Source organism: Bombyx mandarina, chromosome 28 (genome assembly GCF_030267445.1).
Source record: "Bombyx mandarina strain Sakado chromosome 28, ASM3026744v2".
Taxonomy (NCBI): domain Eukaryota; kingdom Metazoa; phylum Arthropoda; class Insecta; order Lepidoptera; family Bombycidae; genus Bombyx; species Bombyx mandarina.
Genome location: NC_143233.1, coordinates 2073273 through 2100520, shown reverse-complemented (window position 1 = coordinate 2100520; position 27248 = coordinate 2073273). Strand labels below are relative to the sequence as shown.

The window sequence follows — 27248 nt, the reverse complement described above, 5'->3', positions numbered from 1 at the left end:
TTGTTGGAACGTATCTACCGTGTTATGGGAGGGTTACCATGTACAGGGGACGTCCTATCCTTCAGACCATAACCAGTTCTTACAGTTGTAAACGGAATCCATATAATTACGTCTCGAATACCATTACTTCGAGACAAGTTGTTAAAGCCTTAATTACAGTTATGGTTACCCTACCTACAGAGACTGAACGTTCCACTGTTTTGCAGAATCAGGCAAGATTTTTTTCGAAGAACATTTTTGAAAATACACCTAAACAAAATGTGTTTAGTTTGAAATTTCCTTGCACCCTAATGTTTTTACGCGGTGACGTTAAATTAACCAATCTGGCATACAGTTTTTTGCGGTATTACTTTAATAATAATATACATGTATAAGACTGTAACTATGCAACGCTAGTTAGCAACGACAAATCTTAAATAAACTTAATAATTTTCCATCCAAACTTCGCCAACGCTTAAGAAATACCTAAAGTATTCCATACTTTAGGTATTTCTTAAGCGTTGGCTTCATGCCATTTTGTATTTTTTTTCCTACCTACGCTGATAGCCTTGAGAGGCTATTTCAGCTTCTCTGGTTGATGTCTAGGTGAGCTCACGGGGCTCAAACCGGTTGTGTTGCTAACACTAGCCCTAACAAGAGCAGTGCTTCGCAGAATCTACCACCGGATCGGAAACGCGACCCACTGAGAAGATCCGGCGAAAAACTCAGTGGGCTGTGTCTATGGGTTAATTCACTCGTCGAGCCCTTCGTCGCAAGCGACGGGTTCGACGAGAACGGTGACCGTTGCTTGTGGTACCTAAAAGCACCGTTAATGGATCGGGAGGATCCGTAATGGCGTCTTTAGGACGACGTCGACTGTTTACCATTCACTCTAAAGGATCGGGTTTGTAATAACCGGCGGACACGACAAGAGGGCTTTCATGTTGTACCGCTTTCTCGAAGTGGAAAACATTTTGTAACTCGCCGTCACATTACTACTACCAGATCGATCTTGTTTAATTGTCAAAGATTTAAAGTTAGCATGTCTTTGGAAATAAAGTGAAACCTGTGATTATTTACAATAAGGTTGTTTGTACCGTAACCTAACTCTTGCCCTAGGTCGACTGATAATAGGTACTTATAAGGTTTCTGTAGAATATATTGCGTGAAGTATGTTTTGTTTGGTGCTTCGATTCAGCGTTCGTCAATACCAGAAGGCAATCTTACTGTTAAATTTCCTTTCCAAAAACATTAATTTATACCAAACTAGTAAAACTGGGCGACGCTTCTCTATGATTTTCGCTATATATAAAATTCTCGTGTCACGGTGTGCGTGATTGAACTCCTCCGAAACTGCTCTATCGATTTTCGTAAATTTTAGCGTGCATATTGGCCAGGGTGGAGAATCAGACAAAATATATTTATTATCTCCCTAAATTTTAAGGGTGGTCCCCTAAACTTTTTTATTTATTTTTTAAACAAAATTTTTTGTTTTTATTTTTTTATGATACAGCATACAAAAATACATACAACCCTAAATTTTCACCCCTCTACGATCAACCCTTATCTTATATTTGTTCACAAGAGGTCCTACCACCAGTAAATAGTAATAGTAATGGTAAATAGCCAATTTACCCACACATTTATGGACCTGCTATTTGTCGTACATTGATTGGTACCAAGTCGCAAATTATACTTCTCTACAAAGTTTCAACTTGATCAAATGAGTAAGCACAAATCTCTTTAGCACGAATAAGCCTAGCAAACTCATAATTCACATTTCACATTCATTTTTCAACTTCACACGACAACGAATCCACAAGCTTAAAACACTCAGCTTATTCAATAAAAGTTTAAAAATAGTTAAATTTTAAATAATTTATTCAACAATTCATTAATTGATTTATTTTTCAAATTTCAACTCATCTCTATTTTGAAAACCGTTTCGCAAGATTTTATTAGTGAAAATCACTTACCTCGGTCTTCTAGGAGGCAGCACGAACTTGAGAGGTCCAGCAGACTTCCTCCTGCCCTGCACCATAGGCACGAAAAGCAGCCCATCATCATCAGAATCCGATTCACTCGATAAATTGACTAATGCTGGAGCCGATCTCCTTCTCCCAGACATCGCTTTCGGAACTTCCAGCATGTCTCTTATAACTTGGCAGTATTTGCACGAACTGGATTCAGCCATATACGCCGTTGTTATAGCATACGCGTAGTTCTCTAAGAAGCACCTGTGACAGCCAGGCACGTAGCTGCTCTCAAAATCAGTAGACTCTTCGCTAACTTCCTTCTTCTTCAACTGACACCTTTTTTCTCCTCTCGAACTATCTGTTTTCTTTCTATCTGTCGTTTTCTTTTTCTCCTCTTTATGTTTCTTTTGCTCTTCCAATTTCTTCTGTTTAATTTCTTTCAAACACTCAGCTTGATCGTTGTAATATTCTACACATTGCATCTTCTCCTTCTTAGACGGTTTACTAGGACTTCTTTTTCTCTTGTTTCCAATGTTTATTGTTTCTATTTTAAGAGATTTCATCTGTTTTATTATGTGCTCCTGTATGTAAGGACGAGACGAGAACTCGTCTGTGGCATCTGCCTCATACTGAAAGTAGTTTTGATCGGTGCCTTTGTTAACATGATCTGTTTTGTCTTGTTTGTTTATATTTTTGTTGTCATCAAAGGTAGCTTTACGATCGTTTTTTAACGCGCACTTCATCGAAGATGTGTCATCATCAAGACAAGTTTCGTATCCGTCGATATCGTGATCTATATATAGCAGGGAATTGTTCTCTTGAATGGATATTTTCGTGGTAGCGTCGTGAAAACTGTCATCGGTAGGGGAATTAGCGTCCTTCCAACTTTCATCGCTTTTGACTCTCTCTAACGTCGTTGTGTCGAGTTTCTCATCGCATTCCTTCCAGTATTTCTCGAAACTGATTCTTTCTAACCCAGTTGGAGTAACGGCAAATACCATTTCGTCTGAAGTCGATATATCTTTGCTGTTCTGCTTAAAAATACATATATCTTCTTTTAAATCAGCTGATTTGCGACGAATATCTCGTTTCAGTTCCCTTGGAGCTATAAAGTCGTCTTCTGTGATGGTCATATCATCATCATGATCTAAAGACTCTTCTGATTTCGAAGATTTAATTCCGTTTACACGTATAATATCACTATCTATAGTAATTTCTTTTCGGTGTATGTCCTTTTTGCAGTCATCAAAACTCAAGTCAGCGATAACGGATATTTCATCATCTTTTATAGAAGCATCTTCAGGTTCGAGGCAGATTTGTACTACTTCAAGGTCTTCTCCGTATTCTTGAAGACATTCGTGGAATGAGTCCATGCCTGTGTGTTCGTCTGAGGCGAGGGAATTGAGGCACTCCTGTGAAATATTCAAACTTTGCAATGAGTTTGCATTTTGATTATTATTTTATACATAAGCAATTATATATCATTACGTCTTAATCAAAATGTCAAAGTAGGTTTTTTAAACATGTAAACTTTTACGGCCCATTTAGTGCTAAGCGGTTACCAGAGCCCATAGATATCGATAACATCATCATCATCATCATCATCATCAGCCTTTATCTGCCCACTGCTGGACATAGGCCTTCCCCAATGCCTTCCACATAACGCGGTCCTCCGCCTTCCGCATCCAACGATATTATATCGATAACGTATATTTGGAAATCAAAAAGTCGAACTTGAGTCAAGAGTTCTAAGTCTCAGTTTTATAGTACATCGTCTTCCCCACCCTTGAAACCGGAATGCATCACTGCTTCGCGGCAGAAATAAGCATACCTGGAACCTACTATGCTACCTGTCTCTACCTGCTTTTATTACATACTGCCACAAGGCATTATGCAAATTTAAAAATTTGCCGCTACGATATTTACTACCCGATTCCTTGAGTGTGGTAATAAGCTAGGAAATTGGTGTTTTTTTTATATTGTCTCCAAGAAACCGTTGTAAGCACAAAAAGTCCTTTATCCCGAATGATGTAAAATTGTTGATGTCATCATACATTTCAATTTTTTTTTTTTTTTTTTTTGTATACTAACAGTCACGCCACGTTAACTAGTCCCGTGCTAAGTTCGTAAAGAACTTGTGTTACAGATACCAGATAACGGAAATAAATATAAGATTTTTATTAAACACATACACATATTTAATATATATCCATAACCCTGGAAAAGACATTTATATTTATCATACAAATATCTTCTCTTGGCGGGGTTCGAACCCGCGACCCCCTTGTGTAGTGACCATGTCACTTACCACTACACCAGACGGCCGTTAGTTATTTTTATTATAAATTCCGATGTATAAATAAAACTGTTTCCGTTTTTTTCCACAATAATTTATTGCAACACATAATAAAGCATCTCATGAACAACATCGAAAACACATTTTTAAAGCATTGACACCGATTAAAAACTACTTTACAAGACTTGTGACCATTTTTCATCTTGACACAAGTTAAATTGCCAATTTACGTAATATATTAACTAACTTTTCGCTGTCGCGGACCAATAGAGCTTACCTATCCTATCTGAGCTTGAATTACATCGCCAATAGCACAATATGAATATAAATTTTAAATAAGGTCCTCCCACTATTCAATTTGGGAGAGACTTAGCAGGAGATACAGCCTTTGATACCGTTAATAGCCTTGGTAAACCATCATCATGTTTCCTAAAAGGACGTACTTTTTCAGACCAATTCCGCTCATGGCAATGTAGAAAATATTATTTTTCCTAAAACAAATGAAGGAAACCATTTTGTAAATGACGTCACTCAGTAAAGCTCTCGAAACTTTCAAAGTCAACAACTAGTTAGTTGAGACAGTTTTATTTATTTAAAGATCTATGGATTGTTATTGACAATAGATTGGTTGTATTTATCTCGGTCGAAAAGTCGGTAATGAAAATAAATTGAGACCTCTTTTTAAATGACTATCGACTGGCATACGTTAGAATAATATAAATTGGTAAAGATCATAGTCATATGAATTCCACCACCTACCTTGCTACATTTTTTTTAATTGCTATTGTAGGCAGACGAGCATACGGCCCACCTGATGGTAAGTGGTCACCGTCGCTCATGGACGTCAGCAATGCCAGGGGCAGAGCCAAGCCGCTGCCTACCATAAAGTACTCTCCGCAAGCCTCGTTTGAAGAAGGACATGTCATAGCGCTCGGAAAACACCGTGTAGGGGAGTTCATTCCATAGCCGAATGGTACGTGGCAAAAAAGAAACGCACTGTCGATGAACGCAGCGGTTCCAGATAATATGGATGAACTCTGCTCCGATGACGGGAGGTGCGATGATAAAAAGGAGATGAGGGGATCATCTCGAATAATTCCTCAGAGAATTCCGCATGGACCATACGGTATAAAACACAGAAAGAACCGAAGTCCCTCCGTAGACCCAGAGGTTCCAAGCGATCCGCGTGAGCAGGACTATCGACCATCCGAACAGCCCGTTTCTGTATGGAGTCAAATGGAAGTAGCTGGTATTTGGGAGCCCCGGCCCAGAGGTGAGAGCAGTACTCCACGCGAGGTCGGACCTGCGCTTTATAAAGCGCAAGTCTCTGTCCAGGCGTGAAATACCTCTTCGCTCTGTTGAGGCCTCCCAACATTTTAGAGGCCAATTTGGCTTTACCTTCCAAATGACTCCGAAACTGGACATCGCTCGAAATATCGACCCCCAGAATCCCGATACTCGCGGAAAGCTGCAGGGATACTTCTTGAAATTCCGGCGCCATGACAAAAGGGTCCTTCCTCGCAGTGAACGCGCAAATCTGTGTCTTCAATGGGTTGAACTGAACTGAATTCAGTTCACCCAGTTCATAAAGTCAAAAAGAGAATTCTTCACGATAGACATATAGAAAACTGTGGTAACTTTTTTTTTTATTGCCGTATAGGCAGACGAGCATACGGCCCACCTGATGGTGAGTGGTTACCGTCGCTCATGTACGTCAGCAATGCCAGAGGCAGAGCCAAAGCGTTGCCTACCAAGTATAACTGGGTAGGCTCACAATAAAACCACTATTGCCGACGTATATCCATCAAATGGAGTAAAAAATCCCTCCAATATGCCATCGGCACCTTAAGAATCCACATTATGATGAGGCTGATAAGGCTCTAATAACTGTCTACAGCCGGACCTTCCCACGTCACGAACAAACTAGTTTTAGAACGAACAAACAGTCACAAATCTTGTTATATCTATACATATTATAACGACGTATTGTGACGGTACACAGTCTTTCTACACATTTATTCTTATATTTAAAGTGTTTTAACACAAACGCCAAGACCTACAGTGACGTAGATGTAAAAAAAAGTACAATAAATATAGCTATAGCAAAGGGACAAAGAAATATAGATAACAACTATATTTCTTTGTGTCTTTGGTAACGCTAATTAGATGCCGAGAAGATTAAAGATAGAAACTGGATTAGTAATGTTACGCCGGTAAGAGTAACGCCATCTATCGCCGAATAGTCGAACGAATATCAAAGGATCTAGCAGCAGAACGCTCGAGAAGTACAACGCCATCTATTGCCAGATAGCGGAAACACACAATACTCGACTTTTGTGGAATATTCTCGATAATTCTAGGGATGTGGTATGGGCTATAAAAGCGTTACAGAGATGGCACGCAGTCAGTCAAACGGATCACCTGAAGCAAAGCGGAAGAAGCGAATTGAGAATTTTAAAGTGTTTGTGAAGTGTTTAAAGTGATTTAAGTGTTGAATACAGTTTTTAGTTGTACTTTGGTGGAACATTTATTTATCCCGAACCCCAGCGCGTAGCAGTAATTTCAAAGCGAGATAGTAAAACAGTTAAACAGCTACTATAGAATGTCTTGCTTAAGAAATTATTCATTGACTAGCGGCCCGCTCCGGCTCCACTCGGGTCTTTAACAAAAATTTCAACGATATTTGACGTTGTTTTATTTTTTTAAATAAAAGAACACTTATTGCGGTGTAACTATAATAGTTAGACATATGCTGCCCCGACGCTTTTTGTAAATAGTAATGTGTTTTACAAAGTCTTAGTACATTATTTTACTTTATCATCAATAATTTTCGCAGGGCACGCGATGTAAAGAATATTTTAGGTAATTTTTTTACACCTTGGGTTACATTATTGGAGTTTTAGTAAGGATCCCAATATTTTTTTTCAAAAAATATTATAGCCTATGTCACTCGGGAATAGTGTAGCTTCCAAACAGTATAAGAATTTTTCAAATCGGTTTAGTAGTTTCGGAGCCTATTCAATACAAACAAACAAAGAAATCTTTCCTCTTTATAATATTAGTATAGATATCTCAGGAATCTTAATTTGTATATTAATTGGATATTACGAAAGTCACTGTTATAGGCCTTGGCGGTTAAAGAATACACGTCATGTTGCCTGACCCAACTCCCACCGGTCTACCTTTGAATTCTGAAGCATATCCTCAAAGCACTTAAAGATCTGAATTATTTTTGAACAATAAAATTAGCAATTATCATAAATGATAAAAACTAAATATTATAGAATTTAGAATGCAATCTCAATGCGCTGTTCATTTTTAATTGATTTTTACATTAAAAATAAAATAACTAATTACACTGACAACCCTAACTAAATATACGATTTAATTTTTCCAATCTGAAGTATACAGATGGATGCCATCAAACAACATGACGTTGTATTATTAAAATATTACATTAATACATTACACTTAATAACTATGATATGTTAAAATTACCTGTAAATAGTAATTATTATTTTGTTATAAATTAAACCATTTCATTAAATACAAACTTTATTTTGGGGCTTTTTTCGAAATAATTTTAAGATTTACTAGAATTATTAGTAGTAGTAGAAGAAGAAGAATTAGAAAATACTCAAAAAAACGATTTTTTGCATATTTTATTCGACAGACTATTAGAAAAGACGCGTTTCGTCTTTCTTTGGTGATTGAATGAGTCAGGTCATCGACCCATAAGTTTTCTACGCTTTTCATTGCGGGCTCACTCATAATGTAGTTTCTATTAAATTAAAGTATGTACAACCTTAATCGTCTTACAGTTTCAAGATATCAAAATTATAATAAAGGAATGCCTGCAAAAATTAATTATTAAGGTAATACATATTTGTAAATCCAAGCCTAATTTACATAAACTTCTTAATATGACGCTTTAATAAATACAACAAAAAATATTAAATATTTCCTTTTTTTAATAAAATAATAAAATTTTCAAAAATTATAAATTTCTCTTAACCTTAATATTTTATAATAACAATTACTATCTCAAATCCTTTATTTATAACATTACTTTTACTTCTATAGTACAACTAGCCGCACAAACGAGTACTTAATGCGAGCTTTTTAAAGTTCTCGATAGCGTAAAAGTTAACTCGAATTTCTATGCAGTTGGAACACCGCCCCTAGCGGCAAACGTAGGCAACTCCATACTTAATTGAGTTAACTTTTACGCTATCGAGAACGTTAAAAAACTCTCACTAAACAGACAGTACAGTCCACATAAAGTACATCGTACAGTCCGTGACCTGTGAGCTATGAGCCGAATGAGCACGTATGACGTGATCCAACAATGAGCACAAATCCTTCTGAAGATGCTAAATCAGGTTCACAAACTTATTTTGTCTATTACCCACTTAGAGAACAAATTATTTTTTAGCGCCCCAAGTTTTTCACCTAATTAAAAGCCACTCTAGCGAGAGCTCAGTCGGTGTCTATGAGTCTTCCTCAATGAAATTACAAATCGCCTCTACACGAAGCACCCTTTTTTTCTGGGTCTCTTACCGCCCCCCTTTAAGCCTGCAGCGTTAACAAGGGGGCGTTATCGCCCACTTTGGGAAAGGCTGTTCTAAATAGACACAAAAAGATTCCAAATGAAGTTTGTGTAGTAAAACGGTAACAGACTATTGTTTTAAAACGTAATTGACGTTTCCACACCATGGACTCAAGTTGAGTGATCGCAACGTATTGATGTCTATGGACTCTTGTAAGCTTCATACAAACAATACTTGTCGGCAAATCAAGGAAAGTTCTTAATTCAAAAACGCACGATAGGCGCCGAGTGGATTCAATAAATCGATGTTGTCAAAACAATCAACAAAATCATACAGTACAGTACCCGACAATAAATACCACACATCGGACTCTAGTAATCGGCTAACTTTGTATAGCTGTGTCTCTGTCGCACGAACTAACAGTACGATAAGTATTAGAACTGCATACTATCGCACTGAGGAACAACACAGAGGTGGAGTGCGAAAGAGAAATGCAATGCTTATCGCCGGGTACTGTAAAACAATAATGATGCTATAAATACAATATACTAACAAAACAAAATATTTTTTTTATTGAAAAAAAGTATATAGATCGAGAGTTGAAAAGCTATTTGATTTAATCTTCATTTTTCCAACTTTACAGGAATGGACATTTAAAATTTACAATTTAGAAAAAACTATCATAACAAAAAAGAACTTCTTCAATTATTTCAATGGAACAAACTTAAATTAACGGTAGGCAGCGGCTTGGCTCTGCCCCTGGCATTGCTGAAGTCCATGGGCGACGGTAACCACTCACCATCAGGTGGGCCGTATGCTCGTCTGCATACAAAGGCAATAAAAAACAAATTAAGGTTCAATAATTAAAACATCGAACTGTTGAGGCTAATACCAAATGAAACGGACCTTTAATTACAAAGTTAAATGTCGCGTATTTCACCCCTCTATATGCATATTTTTTTCCAAATTTCTATTTTGTTCAGATTCCTTTTCGTCTTTACATACAAAACATTTTCAATACATCATCTCGTCTGGTCATACACTACTATTTATATAGGCAATATACTACTATTTATGTATGTAATATTTGCTGAAATACCTTGAGCTCAATACGCAAATATTGACCATTGCCGAACTGACGCTCGCATTAAAATACCGCATTTTTGAGACAATATTACAAGCGGCTTCAATACCATAAGACTACACTCAAAATGGACGCTATTAGTCGCTTTCTTAAGAACATTCTAATACATATATTCCATCACACATCACAATTAATTGACTATATGATAATTGCTATACGATACTACACAACCTTTATACATAGCTATGAAATAAATTTAACATACGCAGAAGAAGCGACCTTATGACTTCACGGACAACGATGATTTTATAATGTCATTGCAATTCGAATTTCATTCAAAAGTACAGTACAGAGTGTATGCATTAAGAATCAACGTTATATACAGGGTGTTCAGAGTTTTGAAAATCGTTAAAAAATTAACCTAATATGTACGTAATACTTAACAAAAAAGACGAAAAGAAACTAAAAAAAATGAGATAAATTAAAAATATTACCGATGTACTATAAAGATCTTCAATTGCCACATTTGTAGCACACATTTTGGTCATACAAATAAAAATAAAAATAACACAAAAGCTCCATGTATTCTGTATTCTTCGGCAAAACAAAAATCCCGTTGAGTGCCGCTTGTTCTCGTCGATATAAAACTAAATGACACATTCAGCTCCTCAAACTCCAGTCGATCAAGACCGCAGCCATCAAATCCGATTCATAATCTGATCCGCCGTGACGTCATTTCATGATCATTTCAGCTTTAATTTTAGAGTTGATTCCGTGTCTCTCCCTCTCAATCCCAGGCCTTTGCCCATATTCAATCTGAAGTTCCATTATGTCTCTGTGCAAAGACATTATCAAACGCAATATCTTCGTGAAGTATTCCAATCTCTGCAACAAAAAGGAAAAAAAAGAAAAAATAAGAGCAATCATAAAGCATGCATATTGTACACTAAAGGGAAAAAAGTATTAATTTAAATAGAAGATAAAACAAAAAAGTTTCCAAACATCAGTAAGCCACCGTGAAGCAGTAATGCGTTTCGGTTTGAAGGGCGGGGCAGCCGTTGTAACTATACTTGAGACCTTAGAACTTATATCTCAAGGTGGGTGGCAGCATTTACGTCGTAGATATCTATGGGCTCTAGTAACCACTTAACACCAGGTGGACTGTGAGCTCGTCCACCCATCTAAGAAAAAAAAATCAAGGCAATAGAGGAGCTAATTCCCTTTATCGTACAAGACCGAATAATTTAAAAAACTGCATGCTAATGATAATATGTACGTAGGCTTCAAGCGAATCGAAAGCATAATTATGTAGAGAAAAAAATAAAATAAAAATAAACAATAACTTACTGTTATTCCCCTGAGTGTACAATAACACGACACTTTATATACAGACAACACACACAGACACACAATCAACATGTATATATGAAAGAAAAAAAACTTTAAAATATTTTTTGGTTTTTGCAAATTCACTTTCGCAGACTTCAATTACTATAACCACCTGATTGGTATATTGGTTTTGCATCATCGAAATTCATTACATATCAACGTTATTAATTACAACCAAAAATTTCGCGAATCGACTTTGTAGGAATAATTTCATCAGTCTTGCCAATCATACAGGGTGTTACAAAACTACCCGTAAAACCAAAAGAAGGTTAAATGTGGCCTTATAACGAGTCCATTCACAATATTTAAGAACCATAGTAACGCTGTGTGACATAACCCATAAAAATTTTAAAATATTATTATTTTCACTGATTTACAAACCCTATTTCAGTAAAATCAAAGAGTAAGCTACGCAGAATGTACCTACATCTCTACTAGAAACAGTTTTAAGATATCGATTAGAAGAATTGAAAATGACATATTTTTTTTCCAACTTGACATTTTTTGAAGCCAGCAAGCACTTGAGTAGGTATAATAACATTCTTGTACTGAGGTAGCAAACATTTATGAATGAAAAATAGAAAAACAATAAAGTTGACTATTATTACGTAAAATAGATATGTAGGCCTTTATCCTACTTATTAGTATATATTATAGGTGGGATACCTACCTATATATCATAATAATCTGGTTCCCTGAGATGACAGCTTACTAGGGTTGCCAAAACTTTTGGCTTTGATAATTAATGATATTTTTACGGGGTAGTTTATAACACCTTGTATAGCACGTACTTATTAATTGAGGCCATGAGCGCTAAAGTGGCTTAACCCACAATTTTTCAAATTTTAATGCAAAACCCTATGCTAATCCCCGGTTTCACTGTTAGATTACATTTTATTATGACTCTGTAAATATTATTTTTGCGCGTATTGTTTTTACCCACGAAGCAGTGTAAAATTAAACTCAAAATTAAAAATCTCTGCAAGCTTAGGCCACTTTTGCGCTGACGGCCTCAATTAATATAAACATTATGTTTTGACATAAAAAAACAGTATCTATAACCTATTTTAAATGCATTTATTATTTAATTTTGTTTTGTATAAACAACGCCGTCTAAACAATGATTTTTAGTTTAAAAAAAGTTCCCGATAAAATAATCTTTTACATAATGTGTATAGGCGTGGATTTAATATGGAGGGGTAAAAGGTTATTTCGTGTAAGCGACATTTATAACTTTGTAATTAAAGGTACGTTTTATTTGGTACTAGCTGAACCGGCAGACTTCGTAGTGGCTCAATCGATAAATAAAAGACCTAAACTTTGGTTTAAAATAAACTTAAAACAAACAAAAGGAATCCGTCCGACGGGGGACACATCAAAGGAAAAACAAAATTGTTATTTTTATTTAATTCCGAGTATTTTCATATTTATCTACCTTTTAAACCTTCTCTGGACTTCCACAAATAATTCAAGACCAAAATTAGTCAAATCGGTTCAGCCGTTCTCGAGTTTTAGCGAGACAAACGAATAGCAATTCATTTTTATATATTACGTATATAGATTAGCATTAACAGTTCGATGTTTTCAATTAAGATTCTATTAAGTTTACTCCAATCAAATAGCTGAAGAAGTTTTTTTTGTTATGATATTTTTTCCACATTTCAAACTTTAAATGGCTGTAAAGTTACAAAATGACGCTTAAATTCAATCGCCTTTTACCCTTCGATATGCTTATTGTCAAAGTAATTTTTATTTAGACACGAATGAGACGGCTTATCCATAAGTATACTGACCTGGCTACTCTGGAAACTGTGGCCGTTGGCTTTTTCACCCCCCACCACAGTACTGCAAGGGAGCGGTTTTGATATCCCAATTGTGACGATACCTGATGACAATCATTGAAAACGTCTTAATTTGAAAGTTACAACTCAATTACCTTAAAGCCCTATAAAGTTGGGCAGCTAAATAATTTCCACAGTAAGTATTCTTGCTGCCACTGTTGACATTTTTAAAGTCTATGTTGATGAGTTTAGTTTATAATATGTAATAATGTACGTACTGAAATGGATATTAATGTGTAATAATGTTATACTAGTGGTCCCGCAGTAGTCGAAATTCGACTATAATGAACTGAAATTATAAATTTGAAAATTATTGTGGTTCTATTGTCAAAGACTATTATATTCTTCTATTTATATTATACTTCTATAGTCACAGATTTCGCTAAGACTACACTATAGACAAATAGTATTAAAAACAAACAATATTAATCTATTCTCAATTTGACCACAGACTTTAAACAATAATTGACAATAAACAAAAAGTATATAAATAAAAAGTATATATTACCTAGTCAGGTCATAAATTCTGTCACATGTTTAATGTAAAATAATTGAAACAAGTTTATTCATTATGTAACCATTCATATACCAAAATGAACTTAACAAAACATAGATTCTTATGACACTAAAGTTTATTCAAAATGACCTCCGTGATTTTAAATACAGGCCTTCAATCTGCGCGGCCAGTCGTCTATCGCAGCACGAACGAGGTCCATGTCAATATCGGCGGCTGCCTTAATCAAGGATGTCTTGAGTGACTCCAAATTGGGATGAGGCTTTGAGCATGCCTTTTCCTCCAAGTGTTGCCATATCTTGTAATCTAACGCATTCAAATCTGGACTGGAGGAGGGCCAGTCTTCGTGCCGGATGAAGTCGATTTCACGCGCCGCCAGCCAGTCTTGTGAGCTCTTCGCTCTATGAGCTGGCGCCGAATCATGTTGGTATACCCAGTGCCTGTTATTGAACATGGTATGAGAAACAGGTTCCAAAAGGTTCGTCAGGACTGTATTTTGATACACAACTGCATTCGTTTTTACACCTTTCTCACAAAAATGTACCTCTGTTAAGCCCCAATAAGAAACTCATAACCATACCATGAGCGAGGATGGAAAATGACCTCGTTGGACACGCGAAATACGGTTGCTCGCTTCTTCACTACTGTGTGCGTACACTTTATCATTTTGTTTGTTGTAGCTCTCTTCTACGGTAAAAATTTTTTCATCCGAAAAAAGAATTTCCCGATATTTTTTTCCCGCGTACCGCTTCAACAAAGCGCGGCATCTCTTCAGTCTCAGGTCCATTAGACGAGCATTCAAACGATGTCCTGTTTTTCTTCGATATGCCCGAAGCCCTAAGTCTTCATTTAACACCCTTTCACCGTGGTTCTGCTTAACCCCATCTGAAGGGCCAACAGTTTCTGCTTACGTTTGGGATTTCTTTGAATTCGCGCCTTCACAGCCTTTATCACTGCTGGAGTCCTAACAGACCGAGGGCGACCACTTCTTGACCTGTCATCTACACTAGAGTCTTCATTGTATCGTTTGATGGTACGATAAACAAATCTTTTGGTTATATTCAAATTTTTCAGTATGTTAAAAATTTGAATTGGCGCGTAACCGCAACGATGCAACGCAATAACTGCAACACAGTCTTCTTTAAGCGTCCACTCCATATTTAAAAACGAGTAAAATTCTAAATGTATACTATTTTTATTTTCATGAACAATTCGAAATTCGAATTCAATAAACTTTTTTGTGGCCAGCATTCTATAAGAAAAGTTTTTACTGTGTGACAATACTTATGACCTGACTAGTTATATATACAGTGTTGTGTCAAATATTGCGTGTAATTTTTTTTTTAATTGATATAATGTGTTGTATGCATAATTAAAAAAAAAAAATTCTGCACTCCTTCTGTATATTCTCTATACGTGTGGATAATTTTATATACCTCCGTCCGCGCAATTTTCATAAAACAGAAATGAACACTCGGTTTATTTTTGCGCGGTAATCGTCCTGAAAAATCACTTTTACGCCACTGAAGTTATAATAATATATAAAATAAATAAACCTTGCTCTTGCTCGAAAGCGATATTGTTATTGCGTCGACGGCTGCTAAATCACTAACTAGCAATATATTGTAATTACGTATTATATACATAACTATCGCGCAGTGGAAGTTACACAATACAATTCAGACTTGAACCTCGTGTGTCAAGGGGTGGCATTGGAATTGTGTTTGGCACGCTCCACAGAGAGATAGAGAGAGAAAATATTCTCTATTGCACACTAAAACACAATTAACATTTAAAAAAAAAACAGTCAATAAGCAAATTCTTACTGGTGGTAGGACCTCTTGTGAGTCCGCGCGGGTGGGTACCACCGCCCTGCCTATTTCTGCCGTGAAGCAGTAATGCGTTTCGGTTTGAAGGGTGGGGTAGCCGCTCTAACTAAAACATGAGACGGTGGCGCATTTACGTTGTAGATGTTTATGGGCTCTAGTAACCACTTAAAACCAGGTGGGCTGTGAGCTCGTCCACTCATCTAAGCAATAAAAAAAAAAACAAACACATATGTACAATAGGCGATCTTATCGCTAAAAGCGATCTCTTCCAAACTAGTTTAATTTACGGAAATTTGTTTCGGTGTCCTATTTAATATTTAATAAATTATAGATTACTAGCGACCCGCCCTCGCTTCGCTTCGGAAACTGTAATTTATTATTGATTTCTCCACCATTTAATGGATGTTATTATACATATAAACCTTCCTCTTCAATCACTCTATCTATTAAAAAAAACCGCACCAAAATCCGTTGCGTAGTTTTATAGATTTAAGCATACATAGTGACAGGCAGATATAGGGACAGAGAAAGCGACTTTGTTTTATACTATGTAGTGATTATTAAAGAAAATATATATGTACATACAATAAAAACGCTCCAATGAGATCTCAGCATCGATTGATTGCAGTTTTTACGAAAAACGTAAAAAATAAATAAATTGATAAACTTCAAGAAAAAAATCCAGTTCAGTTGGGCTATACACGAACTATCAGTACACTAATTTTTTTTTAATGTTTCTTATTATCTTCATTCTGGAATAATTACAGCACCACCACTCATAATATTTGCATTTACGTATCTCATTAATATCACCAGATCAAGAAGCGATAGTATAATATAATGTTGATGTGGTAATCTGGTTTGTTTTTTAGGTTCTATAATTTTTCTTGTAGAATACAATGCCCAAGATACAGAATTGTGTATTCGCATTAACGCTATCAACTCCGCGTCCAAAATCTATATCCTATCAATAGGTACTCCGGGGAAAAAAAACCATTTTAAAAATGAGTATTGCATAGGATTCATTGTCGAAATTTTATGGATTTACAAAAACCTCATTTATACATAATATAGCAATACACAAACACGGAAGCTCAAGAGCATGTCCATTAATTTTCTTAACTCCATGTTTTATGGCTCTCTTGTTTACATATAATCTGTTTTATCTTTCATTTCACTCGTATCTTATGTAATTTTGATAAGATTCAAATTAGTATTTTAACTTCTTCAATTTGTTTTGTAATTTATTTTTTTGCATTAAACGTACGAACGATCTTGCCGTAATGCCGCCTTTGAGCTGTGAGGTGGAAATCTCAATGGAAGTGTTTAACTATCTACTGTATCGTTCGCAATGTACTGTATCGTTGCCACGTACCATCCGGCTATGGAATGAGCTCCCCTCCACGGTGTTTCCCGAGCGCTATGACATGTCCTTCTTCAAACGAGGCTTGTGGAGAGTATTAAGCGGTAGGCAGCGGCTTGGCTCTGCCCCTGGCATTGCTGAAGTCCATGGGCGACGGTAACCACTCACCATCAGGTGGGCCGTATGCTCGTCTGCCTACAAGGGCAATAAAAAAAAAAAAAAAAAAAAAAATGGAAGGCATTACAGCTTCGCAATGGCAATTGACAGAACGGTGGTCTCCATCCGTGGGGGCTCACAATACTTCCCTCCACCAGTATGTACGTTAATTGATATTTTATTTCTTTTTTTTTCATTACACCCTCCATTAATTTTTTGGGTTTCTATCGCAGATATTATCTACGAAACGCCACTACACGCCGAGACTGACTACAGAAGCAATTGAAGTAGCCAAATATGAAAACTCGAGCGAATTGATCTAGCGAATGAATGAAATCCAGTAAGTAGTATTACATTAAATAACAAAACCTATGCTTCCTCAAAATGTTCGAAAAAATAACTGTAATTAGCTTTCATCTTTGTCGGCGCATACTTTTTCCGTAATTTAGATTTTACTCTTTCTAAAACGTTGAAAACTGTATAAAATGAATAATGTATGAACTGTATGAAATGAATGAATCTAACTGGAATTATACAAAATTCCAAGTATTATAAATTATAAATATTTACTAACAACCACGCCACTTTAACTGGTCCCGTGGTAAGTTCGTAAAGAACTTGTGTTATAGGTACCAGATAACGGAAATTAATGTAATATTTTTATTATACACGTACATATATGTAATATACATCCATAACCCTGGAAAAGACATTTTATATTTATCATACAAATATCCTCCCATGGCGGGATTCGAACCCGCGACCCCCTTGTGTAGTGACCATGTCACTTACCACTACACCAGACGACCGTTAAAATAGACGACCGTATATTTAGAGAAATTCAGGTGTATTATATATTATCCGAGTCTGTGTTAACGTCCAATAATTTTTGGACCACACAGCTGTGGTCTAATTGATGTATATTTTCGTAGCGCGTCATCGAGTTCCAGCGGTAACACTGAAAAAAGGTCCAGAAAGAGGGTAGGCGAATTTGTCTGTTCTTAACATCCTACCCACAATCTTCAGTCTAGTCGTGATCGTGGCGTTTGCAACACGTTAACTTCTCGAGTCCTTCAACTTATTCACCGTAAAACAGTAAACGCCGAATGTCTGGAGGCGGTTAATTAGCCGGACCCAGATAAGGCTTCAGCGGCTCGAAGAACCATATCGCGCAAGACGTAAGAGACTTTTTATCGTGGAAGTCATTCGTGAACACTTTATACACACGGCTTTCATCGGTCCATTTGTGTCTTTTTGTAGCGTATAACGACGTAGAGATGATCTTCCACCGAGCGGGTGATATTGCTCGGTAGAACGACAGTCTGAATGTTGTTGTTCGGAACTTGTATATATGCGAGCTTATCTTGAAAGTGTTGTAAAGTTCAAGCATCTGTCAAATATCTTGCGTTGTATGATGGCTACCGCCACACTTCTCGTCGGTATCAGAAGCTGGACGCACCTTTGGGAGCAGTCTTGATTGCGTTGACAGCGACTGCCAGGGGGCTGCGGGCCACGTGCTCTCCGTTGACGGACACCAGGCGATCCCCCGGCGCCAGGCGACCGTCTGCCGCCGCCGCCCCGCCTGCCACCACAGACCGGACCACTATCACGGAGCTGCCCGGCTCTGATGGATCCTGTAAGTCACGGATCAACGTTATTTTTCCCTAACAAAGATGGCGCTCTTGAGAAACCATATCAGGGTCACCAACCGATGAGCTTACGGGGCTCAAACCTGACGTTGTTGCTAACACGAACCCTAGCAAGAGCCGTGCTCCGCAGAATCTACCACCGGGTCGGAAACGCGACCCACTGAGAGGATCCGGCGTGAAACTCAGCGGACTGTGTCTGAGAGTTAATTTACTCGTCGAGCCCTTCGTCGCAAGCGACAGGTTCAATGAGAACGATGACCGGGATGGTCAGCATCACCGAGCAAATAGGTGAGCTCACGGGGCTCAAACCTAACGTGTTGCTAACACGAACCCTAGCAAGAGCCGTGCTCCGCAGAATCCACCACTTTTAAACTGAGACCTACTTTTACAACTGAGACCTTAGAACTCTTTTCTTAAAGTGGGTGGCGGTATTTACATTATAGATATCTATAGGCTCCGATAAACACTTAACACCAGGTAAGCCGTGAGCTAATCCGCCCATCTAAGCTATAAAAAAACAACACTCTCCTACCCTTCATACCGGGTCAGTATATCGCTACAGAAACAGGAGTGTAATTACTGCCCGGTCTCATTAAAATACCAATAACACATCAATAAACTATGATATTATGACATCAAAGGAAAAATTTTCAATAATAGGTAAACGCTTGGCCAAGGGCACAGAGACAAGACATTCATGATTATTTTTTTTTTATTTTTTTTTATTGCCTTTGTAGGCAGACGAGCATACGACCCACCTGATGGTAAGAGGTTACCGTCACTCATGGACGTCACCAATGCCAGGAGCAGAGCCAAGCCGCTGCCTACCATTAATTACTCTCCGCAAGCCTCGTTTGAAGAAGGACATGTCATAGCGCTCGGGAAACACCGTAGAGTGGAGCTCATTCCAAAGCCGGATGGTACGTGGCAGAAAAGATCTTAGACCAAACGACGCTATCTACAATAAATGCGCCCTAGATTTTTATCTAAGGCTTTAATAAAACGCTCACCAGATAATCTAGTATGGAGAACCCGAGACCTCTGTCTTCTTTCGCCAGCTGTATGTAATCGACCTGGTCGCTCCACATGGCCAGACCACTCAGCGGCTCCAACGACCTGGACTTGTTCCTCTCCAAGTCTTCCGTACAGAACTCTGAAACGATGCTTATAATAAGTTAGGATGTAGGAGTTCTCAAGGTCTGAATACATTTAACTTTGCGCAAAAGAATATAAGCGACGGACTTATTTTTGTTTCCCTACCTATTCGATAATAGCCTTTTTTTTTAATTATTGCTTAGATGGGTGGACGAGCTCATAGCCCATCTGAAGTCAAATGGTTACTGGAGCCCATAGACATCTACAACATAAATGCGCCACCCACCTTGAGATATAAGTTTTAAGATCTCAGTATAGTTACAACGGCTGCTCCACCCTTCAAACCGAAACGCATTACTGCTTCACGGCAGAAATAGGCAGGGCGCTAATTACCAGTAATTACGCAAATTATAATTTTGCGGTCTTGATTTTTATTACACGATGTTATTCCTACACCGTGGAAGTTAATCGTCAACATTTGTTAAGTACGTATTTCATTAGAAAAATTGGTACCCGCTTGCGGGATTCGAAAAGCCGGTGTATCGCTAGATACGCATGCACCGAATGTTTTATCCTTTAGGCCACGACGACTCCGAAAGGAAACACTTAACACGGAGTGGACTGTGAACTCATTCATCCGCCTATCCATTAAAGAAATCGGATCACTAACCACCGTTTTCTAAAACCGGACCAAAAACCATAGGTTCTTTCTTCATGGCTTTGAAAATATCGTCAAATCAACCTACCGTCATGATCAGTCGAGGTCACAGTGTTGGTGCTGCATAGTGACGTCACGCAGCTCTCGGACTTCGCCTTGATCAGCCTCTGCGGCGGAGACAACAGGTCTTGAAGGCTGCCTCCAAGGATACTGTTCTGAAAATATCAAGCCGCTGTGATTACTCTTGAAAAGTAGAAGGAAAGTGTCCTAGAGGCCGGAGCCCCAAACGTTGGTCCGACCAGATCTCCGAGCAAACCAGCGGACCACTTAGCGCTGCACTACACCAGGCAACTGACCGGAACTGATGGAGACTGGCAGTCGACAAGCTGAAACGGAGTCACGATCCTCAGCAATGAGGAAGCGATGGAGAAGAAGAAGTGATTACTCTATGTTACTGAAGTCGCTTTTCGTTAAGTTACGTTACGTTACGTTACGTATACGTTAACTGCAACGGAGGTCACAGGTGCCCTACACGGCATGCTCAAATATATTTTTTTTGGGTCTTAGCAAATAATAACTTTATGGCTTAAGTTGGTAGATAATTTTACAGAGAAGCAAGATAGCTAAATACGAATAGACCTTAGACAAACAGAGACAGGCAAGTTTCAATAAAATAGATGGCGGGGGAACAGAGGGCCCATGTCAAATGGTAGTTGACACGGGCAATTTGGAATACAAAATCCATGTCAAGTGGTAGTTGACAGGACATAAAAACGTCTAAGCCACCGGAAGATCTAGTAGACTCTGGGGAAGACAAATCCGAAGATACTGAGAATGAATCTGTTTTTAAGAGAACTAAAAGACTAAAACATATGTTGAGTCTCTATATCGGGCAAGGATTAATAAGACACGTGTTCAGTTAAGTGACTAACGTATATTGGGATTACAACCTAACGTGCTATCGACAGCCCGACAATCCCGAAACTGGCGTAGCATCATTGAATTATAATTACCGCTAAAGTGTACATATTATTATAATTGTTAGTTGCTATGGAGACATTTGTGGTCCCTACACATACATTAAACACAAAAGAAGGCCAAGTTAGGCAATCCAGACGGTTAATAACAGAAATCAACATGACTACTTCAATGCGTCGCGGAGGGCACCCGTGACCTACAAGGCAGTCAAAGGATTAATAAAAACCCAGACTAATGTTGGAATAAACCTAAAATTTTGAAACGATCGGACTTAGTGCGATAGCTGAATTAAGAAAACCTTAAAATATTATCCGGCTTAATGTCCATTGTGGCGTGCCTAACCACGACATCATTAAACTACTAACAAAATATAACTAACTAACATAAATTATAAGTAATTCTTACTAACAAAATGTTACGGTTTAAAAAAAAAAACAGAAATAAAGTATAAATATATAAATAGATAACTAAAAATACTAATGGTCCCGCAGTAGTCGAAATTGCACTATAATTAATTGAAATTATAAGTTTGAACATTATTATTGATACTATAATGGCCAAGACTACACTATGGACAAATTTTAATAATATTAAAGACAAACAATATTTAATCTATTCTCAATTTGACCACAGACTTTAAACAATAACAAAACTTTGACAATAAAGAAAGAGCATAATATAAGTGTTGTATCAAATAGCTCGTGGTAGTGTGTGTAATGTATATTTTATTAATTTAATGTATTTTTTACGCAACATTTTAAAAAAATATCCGCATTCTACACTCCTTCTCTATATTCTCTATAAGTATGGAAAATTTCATAAACCTTCCTCGTCACAATTTTCGTAAAAAGGGGTACAAAGTTTTTCAGCTTCACGTATTTATATATAGATTTATCATTACAACATAATATCTTGAAAAGCGGTCCCCTTGGGATGTCCATACAAAAATCAACATACCCTCGCAAAACTTAATTCCTTCTTAGGTTGGACCGGTTGTTGGTCACGTTTCCTCACGCAGACCAATAGCACAGGAGAGGTGACTGCTCTGAGCCTGGTTACCACCTCGACGTGGTGCGCGCCTAATACTCTCCAACCATTCACCTGTAAAGATAATACCGAGGTGCGTTAAGCTGAAACATCACTTGTTGTGTACCAATAAAGTAAGAAATTGAAGAACCTCACGTCACAAGAATATTTATTACCGGTGGTAGGACCTCTTGTGAGTCCGTCCGGGTAGGTACCACCACCCTGCCTATTTCTGCCGTGAAGCAGTAACGCGTTTCGGTTTGAAGGGTGGGGCAGCCGTTGTAACTATACTTGCGTCCTTAGAACTTATGTCTGGTGGGTGGCGCATTTACGTTGTAGATGTCTATGGGCTCTAGTAATCACTTAACACCTGGTGGGCTGTGAGCTCGTCTACCCAACTAAGCAATAAAAAAAACCTATTAGCTGGTAGCTTATGGGACTATTCCAGCTACGCTAAGGCTGATAAGTGAGCTTACGGGCTCAACCTATGATAATTTGCTAACACTGGCCCCAGCAAGAGCAGTGCTTCGCAGAATCTACCACCGGATCGGAAACGCGACCCACTGTGAAGATCCGGTGAGAAACTCAGTGGGCTGTGTCTATAGGTTAATTTACTCGCCGAGCCTTCGTCGCAAGCAACGGCTTCGGGGAGGACGGTGACCGGTGCTTGAGGTACCTAAAAGCACTGTTAAAGGATCGGGAGTTCAAGGATATCTGTGGGTTCAGTTAAAAATAGTATTGTCAGGGCGATTTATCGTGGGCAGTAGTCATTTATGACCGTACTTACACTTAGCTCTTGCCATTTTAGATTTCGACCTCCTACATTTATAGTAATATTTTTTTTTTTATTTTTTTTTTATAGCGCTCTGGCTACATTCTTGAGCTCAAAAATGAAATTTGAGCGAATATACGATGGTGAACCCAAACTATAAATACCACAAAACTAGTACAGCTATCTACCTTCACGTATGAGGTCAATCTTTATAGATTTAGAATAAATAATATTATACCTTTCGAATCAGTGCGCAAGGGCGTCAGTGGGAGAAACAGGCATTATAGTTGTACCCACCACAGCGGACTCAAAATATAAACTAAAAATAACCAGTTGACAATTACGGTTGGGCGCTTTTTACAGCATCCTACGGAAACGATGGGGCTATATTCCAGTTATACATCATACGACCAAATAAAAACCTACCTCGAGCAATTCATCACCAACTTTGTGAAGACCTAATCTTGCTACGGGTCCGTTAGGCGCTATGGCTCTGATGTAATGTCTTGCTTGGACTTCCTTACCACCAACCACTCTTACTGTCCCCTCCAGTGATATCCCTAGGCCGCTATCCTTGTCTTTTATGATGGTGCCCACCTAAAGAGAAAGAGACAGCTAAATTTTTGTTTTTTTCCCTACTTAACCGCTGGTAGCCTAAGGGAATTTTCCAGCTTCGACTGGTAAATGAGCTTATGGACTCAACCTGAGAGAATTGCTAACACTGACCCTAGCAAGAGCAGTGTTTCGTGCGAGGTGCATGTTATTGTCTCTTATACGTTTTCGGCGCCCATAATACAGGAGAAAACTCTAGCTTAGCGACGTTTATTATTATAAAAACTTACAATTATATCGTAATTATAATTATGTCCGGGCCAATCGTGCTCCTCGGAGAGTATCTCCCGCCATTTGTCCTGTATCCGTCTGTTTTTCTCGTAGCAATCCTCATCTCTACCAATAACAATTTCCGCCTCCTCAGAGGGGGAGGTAGGCGACGGTAGATGCGGCTGGACCTCCGAATCTGGCTCGACTTCTATCACCGTCGATTCGTCGTACTGAAAAATGATAAAATCTTCTTTGAAATCTTCTTCTTCTTCTCAATCGTGTCACTCTTGACAAAGTGGTCGTGAATGTCTCGCCATCGCTCCCAGCTCGAGGTCATTTTACTGCACTCATTTTTGTAATGAAACACGTACTTAGCAATTGCTGACGATTGACTTCTACGGTGAAGGAATAACATCGTGTAATAAAAATCAAACCCGCAAAATTATAATTTGCCTAATTACTGATGTTAGGACCTCTTGTGAGTCCGCGCGAGTAGACGCCACCGCCCTGCCTATATCTGCCGTGAAGCAGTAATGCGTTTAGGTTTGAAGGGGAGCAGCTATTATAACTATACTGCGACTTTAGAACTTATATCTCAAAGTGGGTGGCGGCATTTATGTTGTAGATCCAGTAACCACTTTACACCAGGTGTGAGCTCGTCCACCCATTTAAGCAAAACAAAAAAAACCCCACTGTAGTTTTAATGACCGACCAAAACTATACTGGTTGGCGTACTGTAACAACAATAACGGAAACGCCATCACTCATCCTCAGATATAAGGAGTACAAAGGCTGCCCCACCTTTCAAACCGAAACCCACCACTGATTGGCGGAAAAAAATTGACAGGGTTGTGGTACCTACCCATGTGGGCTCACAAGTCGCCCTACCATCTGTACTATACAAAAAAATTGGTGTTAACTGTATAATCATTCTATATAGACTTTTCCACTTCTATATGATCCTTAGCGCACATTAATCCGTTAGTAGCACAAAAACCTCTCTGTACAAGCCTTATTGAGGCCTTTTAACCCAAAAAAGCGTAGTTGAAAATAGCTAAGCACTTACAACACTAAAACTGTATTTAGCAAGTGAAGTGACAGAGGGACTTGGGGGAGCTATGGGGGATTTCCTTCCGTCTTGCGCTGCTAATGCCTTCTGGAGCTTCTCAAACCCCGCACCGCGAAGATACCTGTAATAAAATCCAGAAGTCACATTTTTTTTATTGCCCTTGTAGACAGACGAGCTTACGGCCCACCTGATGGTGAGTGGTTACCGTCGCCTATGGACTTCAGCAATGCCAGGGGCAGAGTCAAGCCGCTGCCTACCACTTAATACTCTCCACAAGCCTCGTTTGAAGAAGGACATGTCATAGCGCTCGGGAAAAACCGTGGAGGGGAACTCATTCCATAGCCATAAGTTCTTGGTGTCACTGATCATAGTCGATTAAAAAACCAATAACGTACCTTATCGTCTTACCTTAAAGCCTTAATTCGTACAATGGGACCTTTAGAATCACGAAGAAGCGCCACCGCTTTATGATTTGTGACGCCGTGAAGTGATACACCATCGACCTGGTGAAGAAAAATCGCTTTTATGATGTTTGAATAGGGTCGGTAGTTAAACACAAAAAATAAAACATTGAAACATGTTTAAAAATAATTTTATGAAAGTAATAAAAAGTGTAATTTTTCATTTAATATCCAATAGTATTTGACTAACATTTTAAGTGACCTAACCTATACGCTAGCCTTAATCCTCACAGCAGCTCTAAGCTCGGCGTGGTGAAAGTCCGTGTCAAAATTTATAAATGCGATACTTATATCTAAAGCTGCTTTCAAACTACGCTATAATACAATAGCATATAGCATATAGCTCATAGCACAACAATATTGCGCACCATACATTGTTATGGACAGGTTCACACTGTCTTAACGGCCGTCTGGTGTAGTGGTAAGTGACATAGTCACTACACAAGGGGGTCGCGGGTTCGAATCCCGCCAAGGGAAGATATTTGTATGATAAATATAAATGTGTTTTCCAGGGTTATGGATGTATATTAAATATATGTTTGTGTATAATAAAAATCTTACATTTATTTCCGTTATCTGGTACCTGTAACACAAGTTCTTTACGAACTTATCACGGGACCAGTTAACGTGGCGTGACTGTTAGTAAATGTTTGTTTGTTTGTTTGTTTGTACTTTACTATATATTATTGGCTTACTTGCTATGTTATACTATAGTAAGTAACTATATTATATCGTATATAGCACTATACTATAGCGTAGCCTGAAAGCAGCCTTAGATGACCCGGGGGAGTTGCATCTATAATATACATAATGTATACTAATATATAAATCTACAGTGATTTTTACGGATGTTCCGCTATAACTACTGAACAATGCATCCGATTGACTTGAAATTTGGTATCCATGTAGAAAATACATGTACTTAATGGATAGGCTAATATTTATATGAATGTTGGACACCCTACACCAGTTGCGGGGCCGTTAATGATGAGAATCTTTGTGGGGGTGAGAAATAATTTTAAATGCCCAGCGAAGCGGTCGGGTACAGCTAGTATGGCATAAAACTATAAGATACGTATGGCATAAATATGCATCTGTTTACGAGACAGTATCCGTACAAGTAGGTTTTTTTTTATTTATTGCTTACATGGATGGACGAGCTCACAGCCCACCTGGTGTTAAGTGGTTACTGGAGCCCATAGACATCTACAACGTAAATACGTTTAATAGCCTAATGACGTAAAGTTTAATAAATTTATCTTCACTTCCAACTATCATAAATTTTGCACATATAATTAATTATTTAAGGCCAATTTTTAAAGAGTGTGTAAGTGCGTAACAAAAGAAAAAAAGAGTAAAAAAGGCGAAAATATCGAAAAGCTACGAACTAAAATATGGAGAACACAAAATTAAAAACGCATATTATTTACAAGTAATTAAAAACGATTTTATATTTTTTTTCCTTGAATTATTAAAATTCCCTATGACTATTTCATAACATTATTTTGTTATTCGCGTCCGGTTTTTTTTGTTAACATATTTCGATAGACGTGAAAACATTGAAGGTTATTTTGAATTTGTATAATTTATCCTCAAACGTATGAGGTAACGCACATTCGATGGTGTTACATAGAAAAATTCATAAACACTTTTTTATTGCCGTTCTATTTCGCTGTATGTGTTGGTTTTGGCAAAACTCCCCAATTATCTTTATAGTATTATCTGATTTCACGCTTTTAGC

The 27248-nt window shown here is 37.9% G+C and overlaps 1 protein-coding gene across 1 annotated transcript in view; it reads right to left on the bottom strand.

Annotated features, from left to right (window-relative positions):
- Positions 1-27248, bottom strand: part of LOC114240899 (multiple PDZ domain protein) — a 189008-nt gene that overhangs the window by 125727 nt on the left and 36033 nt on the right. Inside the window, exons 9-18 of the mRNA XM_089739138.1 lie at positions 25455-25549; positions 25044-25167; positions 23998-24207; positions 23582-23752; positions 22315-22458; positions 20468-20594; positions 19637-19779; positions 18437-18611; positions 13068-13159; positions 1956-3367 (exon numbers count right to left, since the gene is read on the bottom strand). Coding sequence (XP_089595264.1) covers positions 1956-3367; positions 13068-13159; positions 18437-18611; positions 19637-19779; positions 20468-20594; positions 22315-22458; positions 23582-23752; positions 23998-24207; positions 25044-25167; positions 25455-25549 — 2693 coding nt within the window. The remainder of the gene's footprint in view (positions 1-1955; positions 3368-13067; positions 13160-18436; positions 18612-19636; positions 19780-20467; positions 20595-22314; positions 22459-23581; positions 23753-23997; positions 24208-25043; positions 25168-25454; positions 25550-27248) is intronic.